Source organism: Pyrus communis, chromosome 2 (genome assembly GCF_963583255.1).
Source record: "Pyrus communis chromosome 2, drPyrComm1.1, whole genome shotgun sequence".
NCBI lineage: Eukaryota > Viridiplantae > Streptophyta > Magnoliopsida > Rosales > Rosaceae > Pyrus > Pyrus communis.
The window spans coordinates 29,150,394-29,165,516 of NC_084804.1; the positions used below are offsets into that span (position 1 = coordinate 29,150,394).

At 39.3% G+C, this 15,123-nt stretch overlaps 1 protein-coding gene across 1 annotated transcript; it reads right to left on the reverse strand.

Annotated features, from left to right (window-relative positions):
- LOC137726329 (antimicrobial ginkbilobin-2-like protein) lies at nucleotides 1-818 on the reverse strand. Its single transcript, XM_068465243.1, has one exon. It carries the CDS (start codon nucleotides 797-799, stop codon nucleotides 71-73), a length of 729 nt encoding a protein of 242 aa, XP_068321344.1. The 5' UTR covers nucleotides 800-818; the 3' UTR covers nucleotides 1-70.
- Between the last annotated feature and the right edge of the window lie 14,305 nt (nucleotides 819-15,123).

Consider the following 15,123-nt stretch of genomic DNA (forward strand, 5'->3'; position numbering starts at 1 on the left):
TATCATCTGAACATCATTTATTAGCAAGCATAACAAGACGTCGGTCACATTGTACTGAATAATTATACTCTTAAGTATTGACAATGGGATACAGTTCATACCCAACATTACAGCTACCACCTACAACACGCCCACCTCGTTTTGCATCGCAGCAGTTTGGGAGTTCGCTTATTCCACTATCAAGACACTTTTTACAATCAACCCCAGAGAGGTCCCTCGTGCATTGAGCAATGCCATAAAGGGTTGTGAATGTATCGAGTTGTACCTCACCAGTAGCATAAAGCTTTTGATTAGCTTCAGAAGCTTCATTAGATAACCCACTTAACAACTCTTTAACTTTCTCATTGAATAGTGTCCCATTCTCTACTTCTTGGACGTTCCACATATAGAACCTGTTCCTGCTATCAATTTGCCCAAAAAAGCTCACATCTGAGTACTTTAAAAGGCAGTGATCGTACCAAATTATGGCTCCTTTACGATAAGGGCAGCGGTCTCGAAGCTCTTTGCTTGCGTCAACCACGCAAGTATTGCAATCTTTGCTTGAGACATCACCGCGGCAAAGGGCCAAGCCATTCACTTGGTTTTTAGCTTGGCCAGTTGAACCAATGCCAAAGCCAGAAGGAGGAACTTTGGTGTATAAAAGATGGAACAATGAGTTCAAGTTGGCACCATATGGACTATCAGCAGTGTAGTTTTCTGGGCTGAAACAAAAATGGTTAAGTGGGGAGGCACCACTTGCAGAATGGTGTAAAAGGCAAAGCACTAAGAGACCCAGAGGGATTGATTTGAAGAAGAACATGTTGGATTTATGAGATATATCAAAGAATGCAGTCGGTATATATATAGACATATAAGAAGCTTCCAAGATATTGGTTCTGACTGGAGACGAAATTGTTGACTTTTTTTTTTCATTTTTTTTTGTGTTTCTAAGATATTGATTGTATTGAACGTCGTCAAAAGTCTCACCAGCCAATATAATAAACTTGACGTTACTTATGGGATATTGACGTAGTTCTGGACAAATTAAACTTCCACGAATGATGTTGAAAGACGAATTCAAGCTAGCCACGGATGTTAGTATTAAAAGTAAAATGTCTAAAGCATCACACATTTTCAAGGCACTATACTGGTCGCTCTTTGGAACTTACATATGGATTATTAATTCTCTGTCTGGTGCTACTTTCCAGTGGAAGATTAGGTCAAGTTTTGCTCCTTTGGATCAAGCTCATGATTATGCTTAATGCGCTGAGGAGTTCTCGACAAACTACCTCAATATTTTTAGGATAGTGCTATTCACACATCCTTTTATACCTCTAGAGCACACTCTTGTTAATCTTTATCCATTGATCTTCTTCAATTCATTCATCCGACGACCGAATGTTAGATCCCACATCGCCAAGGGAAGAAGATCCTCTATGCCTTATACATACATGCCGACCTCCATATAGCAAGAGATCTTTTAGGAGCTCACTAGCTTCGAGTTTCATCGGAATTCCGAAGTTAAGCGAGTTCGTGCGAGAGCAATCCTAGGATGGGTGAACCATTGAGAAGTTTTCGTGTGAGTTTCCAGAAACAAAACCGTTAGGGTGTGGTCGAGGCCCAAAGCGAACAATATCGTGCTATGGTAGAATAGAGCCTGGGTTGGGATGTGACACTAAAATTGAGAAGAGTGTGGTTGAGAGGTAAAAATAGGTGTGTAGATAGCACCACCTATTCATACCGTTGTTTTTTTTGTTTTTGGTTTTTGGACAATCTATTAGTACTTCAAATTTATTATTATTATTATTGCTACTTAATACTACAGTCTAGTGATATTTCTGTTCGCTTAGTGATATTCTTCTTCACTTGTAAATGAGAGGTCTTAGGTTCAATTCTCGCCAAAGGCGAACTTGAACCACATTATTATGGGAAGCTTATTGTAAGGCTTAACTCACTTCCCCACCCCTTTAGTGTAGATACTATAGTGTTCAAAAACATTATTATTATTATTATATATGGGTAAAGATCGGGAGGCACATATTTGGACACACTTTATTAGAGTCAACGTCATAATATATTTCAATGATCCATCTGTCTATCTTCTAGCCTTCTAGGTCCTTATGACCCATTATAAATATGAGTAAACTGCTAAATTGGTCAATGAATTATTACTCGAGTGTCAATTAAGTCCCTAGCTAGTTTTTTTTTTTTTTTTTTTGGATAAACGAATCATTTATTAAAGACTGAAACCTTTGGTACAACCAGTTGCTCGAGTGTCAAATCTAAGGGGGGTCAAAGCCTCAGGGGGCAACAAAAGTTCCAAAAGTGAGGGTTATCAATAGAAAGGCCGACATGCGCAATAGCTTCAACGGCAAAGTTTGCTTCTTTAAAAATATGATGCCCGGAAATCTCAACGAATTCAGTTGCAGTCCCCATAATGTCACTAATGATCTGGTGGATACACCAACGGGGCTTCCACACTCCACGTGCGAGCTGAATGATAAGCAACGAGTCCCTTTCCACCCATAACCTCTAGACACCCTTTCGCTTGGCCAGCATCAGCCCTTCTTTTAGAGCAAGCCCAGCGTTGGGTTTGCCTCGGGGGACAGTGGAGAAAACAAGGGCCTGAGGGCCGGTGGGAGGGCTCCAGCGTGGGCTAGCCTGACCGAAGGTGGAGACCCGAGCTCCGGGCCCGTGGTGAATTGCCAGCCCGAGGGCCTGAGGGCTATGTGACGTCAAGCTGACGTCAGCCTGGCGTCAGGGAATATTAATTTTTTTTTGTGTCAGGCGCGTGCACCCTACTCGCGCGTGGGGGCGCATCGCCGACACAAAAATCAAAAAAAAAAAAGCTTGTCAGTTACCGTTGGGAAGCCACGTGGCTTCCCACGGTCCGTTAGATCTCAACGGTTACTTAATGTGGACCGTTCGATCTCAACGGTAAAAAAAAAAAAAAAAAAGTCAGATTTAATATCCACCGTTCGATCTGAGATCAACGGTGGATATTAATATTCTTTATAAATAAAAAAATAAATGAAAAAATAGTTTTAAAATTAAGAAAAGTTACCGTTGTGACACGTGGCACAATCTGGAGTGTTGGAATTCAAATTTTTTTATATCCAACGGCAGAGATTAATTAATTGAATAAAATTTAAAAAAAAATTGTAAAAAATTCAAAAAAAATAAAAAAAAAATCTGAAAAATCTGAAAAAAATTGTAAAAAAAATTGTTTTTACTTTTCTATAAATACCTTCTCATTATCATCTACCTTACACAACAATTTCATATTTTCTCAACTACTTTCAATCACATTCCTTTCTTTGTCTCAAAGTTTGAATCCATTTTTTTCAACAAAATGACCACTGGTGCAGGTACGAATTGGTCGCTTATTGAAGATGTTGCGTTGTGTACTAGCTGGGTTGAAGTTACTCATAGTTCGCTTACGGGTAATGAGATGCAGTTGCGAGAGATGTGGAGTCTTATTCATACCAATTTTCTTGAGAAAATTGGTGGGAAAAGAACCAAAGAATCGATGTCCAGTTGTTGGAAATTACATAAACATAAACATACTAAGAATTACATATACTAAGAATTACATAAACATAAAAAAATTACATAAACATACCAAATAATAAAACACACCAAATAAAACAATATAAACATACCAAATTCAAAAAAACACACTAAATGAACTTAATTATCTTCAGCTTGTTTCAATGCCCACTGGTGCTCTATCAAGTCAATTTGTCGGGCATTGTGCATGTCTGGCATTTGAAATGCAGTATATCATTGAATGAGCCTTTCATTGTAACGTCCATCCCTTTGTAATGGCTCATGTTGCACGGGCTCATCGATGGCGTCATGAAAACAATATATACGTGTTCTTGAATTGTTCATCGGGTCTGGCTCATATTCATCAACAGCTTCATAATCGTACTCATCTTCCACAATCATGTTGTGAAGAATGATGCACGTCATCATGATGGATCAAAGCGACTCTACATCAAACAATCTGGCAGCACCCCTGACGATCGCCCAGCGAGCTTGGAGGATACCGAAACAACGCTGCACATCCTTCCTGCACCCCTCTTGACAGCTTACAAAGTGTTTTTCCTTTGCACTCCGCGGACGTGGCACTGTTTTGACAAATGTTGACCATCGCGGGTAAATCCCGTCAGCTAGGTAGTATGGGCCGTCGTACATACGTCCGTTGACCTCATACGTAACTTTTGGTGCCTTTCCTTGTAGGACATCGTTGAACACTGGGGATTGGGCAAGGACGTTGATGTCATTTTGAGCTCCCGGGACCCCGAAAAAGGCGTGCCAAATCCATGTATCAAAAGATGCCACCGCCTCCAGAATGATACTTTTTGCTCATTTTCTGTCCCCGTAAGCACCTTGCCATGCACTTGGACAGTTTTTCCATGTCCAGTGCATACAATCAATGCTTCCAATCATCCTAGGAAAGCCACGCATCTCCGCCTTCTTCAACAGCCACTCCAAGTCCATATGTGTAGGTTTGCGGAGGTACTCAGCGGTGTAGATAGATTCGATTGCTCCGCAAAACCTCATCAGGGACTCAAGAATGGTTGATTTCCCCATCCTCGTTATCTCATCCACTTGGTCTGCAGATGCTCCATATGCAAGCATCCGCAAGGCAGCAGTAATTTTTTGCTCAGGCAGTAGACCCATAGCACCAAAAGCATCTTTCTTTTGCACAAAATAAGAATCATGGTTGCAAACAGCAATCATGATTTTGTTGAACAAATGTCGTTCCATTCTAAAACGACGTCTAAAGTACGTATCAGGGAATGCACTATTAGGAACAAAATAATCATCCATGAGTTCCATACCTCGTCGTTGCCTGCTTCTATCAAGGTTTTCGGAACGGCTGGGCCTGCAGATTTGAGCCGCAGCTTGGATGACTCGACGAGAATGTGAGGCTCTACCCATTCTTACTTCGTCATCTCTCCTTTGACGCTCCTCATCCTCTTCCCTCTCATTTCTTACCCCCTGGTGATTGAACATTGCTTCTGATTCGTTAAACAATTCTTCCTCTTCCTGATTGAATTCCCACATCATCCTTGAGGAAGAAGAAGAAGACATTGTAAGAAATAAAATAGAAACTATGAATAATGATACAGATTTTTGTGAATAAGGAAGCAGAAACTATGAATAATGATAGAGATCTTGAGAAAATTGGTGTGAGATTTGTGAGGATGGATGGTGGATTATATAGAGGATTCAGAAAGAATTAGGTTGTACATAATGCCACGTGGCAGGCCGTCATTCGTTACAAATCTGATGGAAATCTATCCTCAAAGATTGTGAACAGATTATGACACGTGGCATGCCGTCATTCGTTAAAAATATGATGGAAATCTATCCTCAAAGATTGTGAACAGATTATGACACGTGGCGCGACGTGATTGGTTAATAATCTTATCAGAAATCCATCACCAATAATTGTATTTTCAGATAATGACACGTGGCATAACGAGTACGATTAAAAAATTTATCGGAAATCCATCCCCAATAATTGTCTTTTCGGATTTTATGACAAGTGGCGTAACGACAACGATTAAAAATCTTATCCGAAATTACAAATAAAATTATTTTGTATTATTTAATAATACTTCGGATAATGACACGTGGCACAACGAGAACGATTAAAAATCTTATCCGATATTACAATTAAAATTATTTTGTATTATTTTATAAATAAAAAAATACCAATATTTTATTGCCTATTGCCTATTGCCAGGGCTATTGAAGTGTAACGGTGGAGATGCAAATTCTATTGCCAGGGCTATTTACTGTTCATTAAGGGCAGTTACTGTTCATTAGGTGGATTGAATAATGTATTGCCAGGGGGAGGGCTCCAACGCTGAAGTTGCTCTTAGAGCAGTAGGCTAAGCCACATTGATAGTGGTTTCACCCATACACAATGCTCCAGCAACAATAGGAGTCCCCTCATGGTTTCGCAGAATAAAAGCCGCAGCACCCCTGCCTGCAGAAACAGAGACATCGAAATTTAACTTAACATATTCTGTCAGAAAAAGTAGTCCTTTTGAACTAATTAAAACCCGCCAATTAATTTCAGTACTATAATATTTGAAGCTACTCTATCAAATAATTCCCATTCATTTAAGTCACTTGACTTAATGTGACACCCTTTCGAGGATAGTAGTACTGTCCTTTTCTCTCCATAAACCCTTAATGTTGCATGGATGTAACGAATCTAGCTATCAATTTACCATCCAAAGTTAAAACCATACATATATTTCTTTTCAACAAAAAAAGGTCATACTTTTTTTTTTTTAGTATAAGAAAAAGGTTATACATTAAACTAAATAAAAAATGTTAAATCTACCCTTTAGAATGTACCACATACAAGTCACGTGACTTAATGTGATGAAAAATTGCATATATATAATAGTTTTGAATCTTATAATAAGGATATATTAGTAGTTCTTAATGATTTTAAGAACTTATTTTTCCATAAAAATACTTTGGAGACTAAAATTGTGAAGTCCAAATATGTTAGCAAATGAAATAAATTGTCTTGGATTTATTTTCGTAAGAAATGAAATCAATTTTCCGTAACAATATCACATGATGTCACAAATGTTTCGTTATATAATATGAGCGTGCAATGACTTATATTTAAAGTTAATAAAAGGAATAGCTTCGTAGTAGAGTTCTCGTTTTACTATAATAAAATATGGAACAAGGGAAGGACAATTGTAAGACTATATGTATTCATCTTATATTATATATTTCTTTATTTTTCTCCTTTTTGCTCCAGAATATGAGTGTATTTTGAGCGAATTGTTAGGCACGCTTGCAATATTATGGTCAAAATGAATTAATTAAAAGTGGTAGGATGTACATGGTGGAATTAGTGGGATGTATAGTTACCAGAATCAATACCGTTATCTAGTAGTGCAAATCAAACGTGACCTCAGGGTGTGGCTCATATTGTTCCAGAAAGAGATGACGCGCACGTTTGGTTATTCTATTTATTTTTGTTTTTTACGAGGAAAGTAAGATGTTCATTTGGAAGAAAGAAAACGTACAAAGTGAGGACAATGTGCTTAAATTAGTCTCGATAAAAATCTTGTTAGGAATTTTAACCTGGTCGAAGGAAAAAAAAAAAAAAAAAAAAAACGTACCATACAAATAAACTAAGAATTAACTATCCTCACAACCAAATTTAAATGGATACAATTAATAGGAGGCATCTCCAAGTAGTACATCCGTGATTAAATTTGGAGGTTCTTCATGCCACACCAAATCCTGAACACAACCTATTCCGGCACGAACTAGTCTATGGGCAACTTGGGTAGCCTGTCTTTTAACATGATCAGCTGTATATGAGAAAAAACCTATAATCAATTCCCGAGCATCATTAATAATAGGGCCAAGCGAAGAGCAATCCTCTCCATGCCCGTTCAGCGCAGCTATGATGATCACCGTGTCTCCTTCCATCACACATCGTTGTCCACTCAACCCAATCCACTGAGCAAAAACTGCAGCGCGTCTTGCTGCACTCACCTCCACCTCCAGCATACAATTTGTTTGGTGGATATTTAATATTGGGTTTAAGGCAATTGAAGGCCCAGACGTACAAAAATAAGAAAGGAAGTGGGCTGGGACAGGTGGCAGCGTGAGAAGTGACAAGCAATAGAGGACAGCTCATCCTAAAAAAAAAATGTACTTTTCCATGGCATGAGTAGGTAATTAATAAGCAGATGATGACTTACCATGCTTTGGAAGTCATCATCAAAAGAGAAGACTTGGACAATTGGGCTAGTAAAGTCTATAAAAGCGACAAGGAACACAAGCAAAAACTCTCTCTCAACCAATGAATCAAGCAACACTCAATTCTGCATTCAACAGCAAAAACCAGAAAGCTTTAGTCTATTCACCCATTTTCCCTTTCTTTAGTCGCACGTCCACTATAGAAAGCTATCTTTTGTTAGTTTTTAGAAGCTCTGCTACCATTTCTTTATTGTAGTATCGAATCCCTTTAAGTAAACTTTGTTTATATTTTCATTTTCCAAGACTCCAATATATGTAAAATACAAGGAGAAGTGTCTACTAGAAAACAAACCTTGCCTGCCAAGGTTGTAATCATGCTCGAATCTCCTTTATTTGTACTTATATAAAGTAGATCTATTGTTTATACATCTTTCATTAGATCCTATGTCATTTTAACTGCTTTCAAAAGTGAATTCTAAGTGTTCATACATCTTTCAAAGTTGATTTTTGCATTCAAAAGTGAATTCTAAGTGTTTATTTCATTACTTTGCTTACTATTGCTTTAAGAACTTTTGTTTATCCTTACCTTTCTTTGTAACCAATACCCTAGCCCCGTTACAACACTTTGACTTCTATCTTGATTGTTATGTGTTTCAATATGTGGAGTTTAAAATTGCTTTGAGTATATGGTATCCCTGGTTCTCGCGTCTAAGTAGTGGCATTCCATTCATGAGATCATATACCTATACATGTTAATAATTCCAGAAAGTGCCTTCTTTGATTATACATATGTGAGTGCTAGTCTACATGTTTACATCAATCTTCTCACATATACCTAGTGCAGGGAGTGTAGTCAGAAAATCTGTGTGCAAATAAAGAGTATATCCAGTGAGGAATTGAGGGAATTCTCTAAGGCATGTTACTACATTCAAAATGTTGTTTTAATTGATTAAATGCGAGCTAGTGAGTGGTGACTACGATTAAGTATATGCTCAAGGGTAAAGAGAACTAAAAGCTAAGTGTGGGGAAATTTGATAGGAGCATATTTATGCGATTTAGTTAGCTTGTTTTCTTGCATTTACATAGTTAGTGTCCATTTATTATAGTGTTTTAAGCTATTTTCGTGTGTTTGTAGGTCTTAATGGCAAAGTTGGCAAGAAAGTGCATTTTGGAGCCATTTGGAGCAGTTTTGAGTTTGGAATGGATAGCTTGTGTATGGAGCAAGGTGGATGGACAAATTTGAAGTCAAATGAGGCTAGGAACATGCTACAAATCTGGAGAAACAAGTTCAAGACAAAGAAGATAAGGAAAGAGCAAGAAACATGGAATATTATCCAAACAACCTTATCTTATCCAAACCTTATCCAACCTTATCTTATCTTATCCTAACCTAATCTTGTTTCACCTTAATTCTAGCTGCAAAGAGGACTTAATTTCATATTAATTCACCTAAATATCAGGTTCTAGAAGCTCTATCCTTCTCCTACATTGGTGCCGCACCCTTTAGCCCTTGTTCTTCTAGAAACCTGCCATAATACCCTTTCTAGAAGGCCTAAATCCTTTCCATAGGTTCCTAACCTTTTCCCACCTGATTTCTACCAAACCCTAATATGATTTTCCCTAGGGTTTGCCGTGCATCATATGTATATATTTAAGTTTGTGCCGCACCCATCCCATCCATCCATTCACTCATTCATTCATTCAGCCATCAAACACCATTATTCACACCACAAACACCTAAATCACCATAGTGCCGCAAGCAAGGAAGGAAGGAGAAGATGACTTGTGCCGTGCTTGCCGCCATCCAAGGGAGTGTCGTGCCTGCCATTGGAGTGTGGAATGTGATAGGAGCATATTTATGCACCTTAGTTAGCTAGTTCTTATGCATTTATGTTGTGTTTTCTTACTTAATTTAGTGTTTAAAGTCATTTTCGTGTGTTTATAGGTTCATTTGGCTAAGGATGCAAAAGGATGCCTTTCGGAGCCTTTTGGAGCAAATTAGAGATTGGAATGGATTGCATATGCTTAAAGCCAAGTAGATGGACGAAATTGAAGACCAAAGGAATGAAAATGAAGAACAAAGAGTTCACATTCATCACCAACACAACCATGCATCCACACATTCTTTCCCCATCATTGCCGTGCAAAACACCATCATTGCACCACAATCCCCTTTTGCCGTGCACTCCCATCCTTTACCATTGCAGTCACATGCACATTCCACTTCATCATTTCAGATTTCCACCATCAACAAAGAACCATTCATTAATCATTTACACTTTAATCATTCAACCACATTCACACATCACCCATTCACCTTTGTGCCATGCTTCTACCTTTGTTCAAGCCCTTCCACATAACCTGCCTTCATTCATTCAGAAAATGCATTCCTTGCCGTGGCTTACATGCACTTCCCACTACCTTTCATTTCAGCCAAATCACATGCATTCCCACATGCATTTCCACCCACATACACCCATAATCATTCAACACATGCATCCATAATCATTTCTCAAAACCGTGCATTTCATGTTCATTCCAACCTTTAATCCACATGCACTCCCTTTAAATAATCAACCCACATGCACCATTCAAACATAAACCCATTCACCACCAGAAAACAACCATGCCGTGGGTTCCCATTCCAGATTTCCAGCATTCCCTTTTATTTTCTGTCAAAGCACATGCATCTCCCATCACCATTTCAGCTTTCCACCTAATTCCTAGTCATCATGTCCCCCCCATTTCACCTATAAATAAGCATGCATTGCAGCCACAAAACACACACTCTTCCATTTCAGAAAACCATCTCTCATACACATTCATTCACGCCAGAAATTCCTCCCCTCTCTCTAGCACTACCATACTTCACCATTCTTCATATTTTCTGCCCAAAAACACTCCTTGCCTTCCCCTACATCCATCCCTACCCTAAACACATCATTCTACATCATCCATAACCACCAAAACTCACCAAAACCCCTTGTGCCGCAGCAACTAGAGGAGAAGAGGCCTAAACGTTCATACAATTCAAGATTGAGTTGTTGGAATTTTTAGGTGTACTTCGATTCTTGTTTTCAATATTTACTTTGTTATTACTCTCTAAGTTTGTTGTAATCATGAGTGGCTAAACCCCTAATTAGTTAGGGGAAAGTTTGAAGCCATGAACATGTTTGAAATATGAATTGATTTCTTCCAATTGTGATTTGTTAAGTTGTGATTGTAATTCAATTATCATGTTTATTAAAAACTTGTTTTTGTATGTTGATTAGGGATGCATACTTAGTCTTCATGCATAAACTCGATGCTAGTTTATAAACGAGTTTCACCTAATCGTCACAAGTTTATAAACATGAGTAGTGAAGGTTGCTAGTCACAACCGCGTTAATTGAATTCTTGGCAAAAGTATCATGCATTCATAGTTACAATTGCCTCGTCAACACTTATAATTTTCATAGAGCATAATGATCTCTCATTGTATCTCTTCTATGCATTCATGTTGAGAACCATTGGAGAATGATTTGAATTGTCGCATGCATCATCCAATTCAATAACATAAGGAAAATTTGAGAGTTAATTAGTGCATCACGGTTAACTTGGGGTGTTGAGCATCATAGTTAATGAAAAACAATTGGAGAATCGATTCATATTTATAAATGTATCATGTGTGGAGAATGGACCTCTAACTAATCCATCCATCATCTTATTTCTCAAATCTGTTTATACAACCTGCCTAGTTTATTAACTTGTTTTGTTAATTCAAATTTCGTCAAATCAAAACCCCCCTTTACTTTCTTGTTCCTTGGTGCTTAAAATCTGTTTAGTTTATGTTTTAAAGTGTTTTGATTCAATTTATTTCCCAAAATTCGTCCAAATTCACCAAAGTGCTCAAAACTGCCCAGAAAGTGATTTTAAGGCTGTTTTGAGTGTTTTGGGTGATGTTTGAGTCTTTTGGTTTGTTTTAATGTTTTAAAGTTTAGTTTTGCATTCTTTGAGTCTAGTATAGTGTTTCATATTGTTATTTTACGTTTTTGAGTCAATTTAGAGGTTTTAGCAAGCCCTCCTAATCCCCGGTCTAGAACGATCCCTACTTGCATCCTTACTACAATTTGACAACAAGAGGGTTAATTTGTGTGCGTATAAATCTCGCATCAAATTTTGGCGCCGTTGCCGGGGATTAGCAAAATTGCTAATCCCTTGTGTTTTTGCCGTATGTTTTTAGTGTAATTTACCTAGTTTTCTTATTTTGTTTTGTTTTCTTGGTTTAGGTACTAGTGCATGACGCGGAGTTCTCAAACTGTGCATGCACATATCTTGGACTTTAACGACGATTTTGAACGTGATTTGAGAAGAAAGAGGAGGCATCCCGAACCTAGTGAACCTAGTTCAAGTTCAGAGGCCGAATCTGAGTTTGAAAGTGTGGAAGAAGAAGTTATGGCAGCGGACAATCGGACCATTAAAGAGCTTTCGGCCTCGGGGTTGGCCAATGCCGCACCATTATGCATTCAATACCCCGCGGCTGCCCAAGGCAAGACCGATGAATTCGAGTTGAAGTCAAGCTTGTTGCACCACATTCCGAAATACCATGGGCTTTCCATGGAAGATCCCAACAAGCATCTCAAGGAGTTCGAGGTTGTTTGTTCGAGCATGACACCCATAAATGTCGATGGGAACATTCTAATGATGAAAGCTTTTCCATTCTCTCTTGTGGAAAAAGCTAAGGATTGGCTTTATGAATTGGCACCCGGGACCGTTACTTCTTGGGAGAGCATGAAGAGAGCGTTCTTGGAGAAGTTCTTCCCTACTTCAAGAGTCATTCTCTTGAGGAAGAAAATTAGCGGAATCCAACAAAGTCAAGGAGAATCTTTTCCGGCATACTACGAGCGTTTTAAAGCCCTTGTTGCATCATGTCCTCAACATCAAATGAAGGAGGAGCTTCTCCTTCAATATTTCTATGAGGGCCTTCTTCCCATTGAAAGGCAAATGCTCGATGCTTCGGCGGGAGGTGCATTGGTAGACAAAACTCCTATGGCAGCCAAGACCCTAATCGCAAACCGTGCTCTAAATGCACAACAATATGAAGGACTTGGGCAAAGGGACCCCCCACGGCAACACTTGAATGAGGTAAGTTCTCAATCCGATATTCAATCTCAGATAGCTAATCTTACTTCTATTGTGTCTCAGATGGCCGAAGGAATGAAGATACAAGGACCGATTGTATGTGGTGTATGTTCTATCCAAGGACACCCTTCGGAAAAATGCCCACAATTGATTGAGAATGGGGGATGGGAGAGTGCAAATGCCATTGGATTTCCGAGCCACAATCAACCAAGGAATGATCCATATTCCAACACATACAATCCGGGTTGGAGAGACCATCCAAACTTCAAGTGGAAGGAACCTCAACAACCTCAACAACAAGGAGGCTTTAGACAACAACCCCCGGGGTTCTACACCAAGCCATTCGGCCCCAATCCAAACCAAGCACAACCTGCCCAAAACAATCAAGGTACGTCGTTGGGAAATGAAACACTTCTTAAATTACTTACCAATTTGTCTCAGGGGCAAGAGGATCAAACCAAAGCCATGCAAAACCAAGACAAAAGGGTGGATCACTTGGAGAAACAAATTGGGCAGATTGCGGAGTTTGTAGGACAATTCCGAGACAAAGGCAAGCTCCCTAGCTCAACCATTGTCAATCCAAGGGGAGGATTCGAATCTGCCAAGGCAATCATGTTGAGAAGTGGTAAGGAGGTCGAAACCACCCCAAGCACGTCCAAAACAAGTCAAGAAGAGGACGTGTTGCTGCAAGAAGAGGAGGAACAAGGAATAAAAGCCACGGCAAGGGTGAAAGAATCTTTGCCGCAGCCCCCTATTGTGCCAAAACCGTCCAATATGCCTAAGGTAAGTCCAAATTCGACTTTGTCAAGTTCTATTCCACTAAACGTGCCCTTTCCTAGCAGGTTTAGGCAATCAAAAAAGGAGGAGAGTGAAAAGGACATTTTGGAAACCTTTAGGAAAGTTCAAGTCAACATTCCGCTCCTTGATGCAATCAAGCAAGTCCCTAAGTATGCCAAGTTCTTAAAAGAGCTTTGCACAACGAGGAAGAGGATTTCAAACAAGGAGGTGGTCCAGGTAAGTGAAAATGTTTTGGTACAGGTTGATAACTTGATTTTTCCAGCGGATTTCTACGTGCTTAACATGGAGGATTCACCCCATTCCACCCCATTACCAATTCTATTAGGAAGGCCCTTCATGAAAACAGCCCGCACCAAGATAGATGTGTTTAAAGGAACTTTAACGATGGAATTTGATGGGGAAGTCATTGATTTCAATCTTTCTGAAAGTATTAAATTTCCTAAGGACGATCATTCTTGCTTTTCTATTGATATAATTGATGATTTGGCGCAGGAATTTCTCGATTCTTTGGAGAGGGATACACTTGAAACAACAATTGCACAAGGAATTGGGCAAAAATCTGGTTTTGCCGTGCCTAGAAGTGAAGAAGAGGCCGAGATGGTTGCTGCACTTGAGTCATTGCCACAACACTTTGGTAAGCCTCCAAAACCGAGTCCAATTCCTGTTTCGACTAACAAGTTGTTACCTTCAGTGATTCAGGCACCCATTCTTGAGCTTAAACCATTGCCGGATCATTTGAAGTATGTCTATTTGGGAGACAATGAGACGTTGCCCGTCATAGTTTCCTTATCCCTCACAGCAATGGAGGAGGAGAAATTGATTCGGGTGTTGAAAGAGCACAAGACGGCCATAGGATGGACCTTGGCCGACATAAAGGGTATTAGTCCTACAACTTGCATGCATCGCATACTTTTAGAGGAGGGGGCTAAACCAACCAGAGAGGCTCAACGCCGGCTCAACCCTCCAATGATGGAAGTTGTGAAAAAGGAGATTATCAAGCTTCTAGATTGTGGGGTGATCTATCCTATCTCGGATAGCCGTTGGGTTTCACCGGTTCAAGTTGTGCCAAAGAAATCCGGAGTGACTGTGGTGAAGAATGAAGAAGATGAACTTGTGCCTACACGCATTCAAACCGGTTGGAGGGTGTGCATTGACTATAGAAAGCTAAATGCCGCAACAAGGAAAGATCACTTCCCTTTGCCATTCATTGATCAAATGCTTGAAAGGTTAGCCGGTCATTCTTTTTATTGCTTTCTTGATGGTTATTCGGGTTATAATCAAATTGTCATAACGCCGGATGATCAAGAAAAGACCACCTTTACTTGTCCATTTGGTACTTTTGCATATCGTCGTATGCCATTTGGTTTATGCAATGCACCGGCCACTTTCCAACGATGCATGGTAAGTATCTTCTCTGATTATGTTGAAAAGATAATTGAAGTATTTATGGACGATTTTAGTGTG

Bases quoted from the DNA above. Each gene is read 5' to 3' on its own strand.
- LOC137726329 (XM_068465243.1), bottom strand. From the start codon at position 799: ATGTTCTTCTTCAAATCAATCCCTCTGGGTCTCTTAGTGCTTTGCCTT.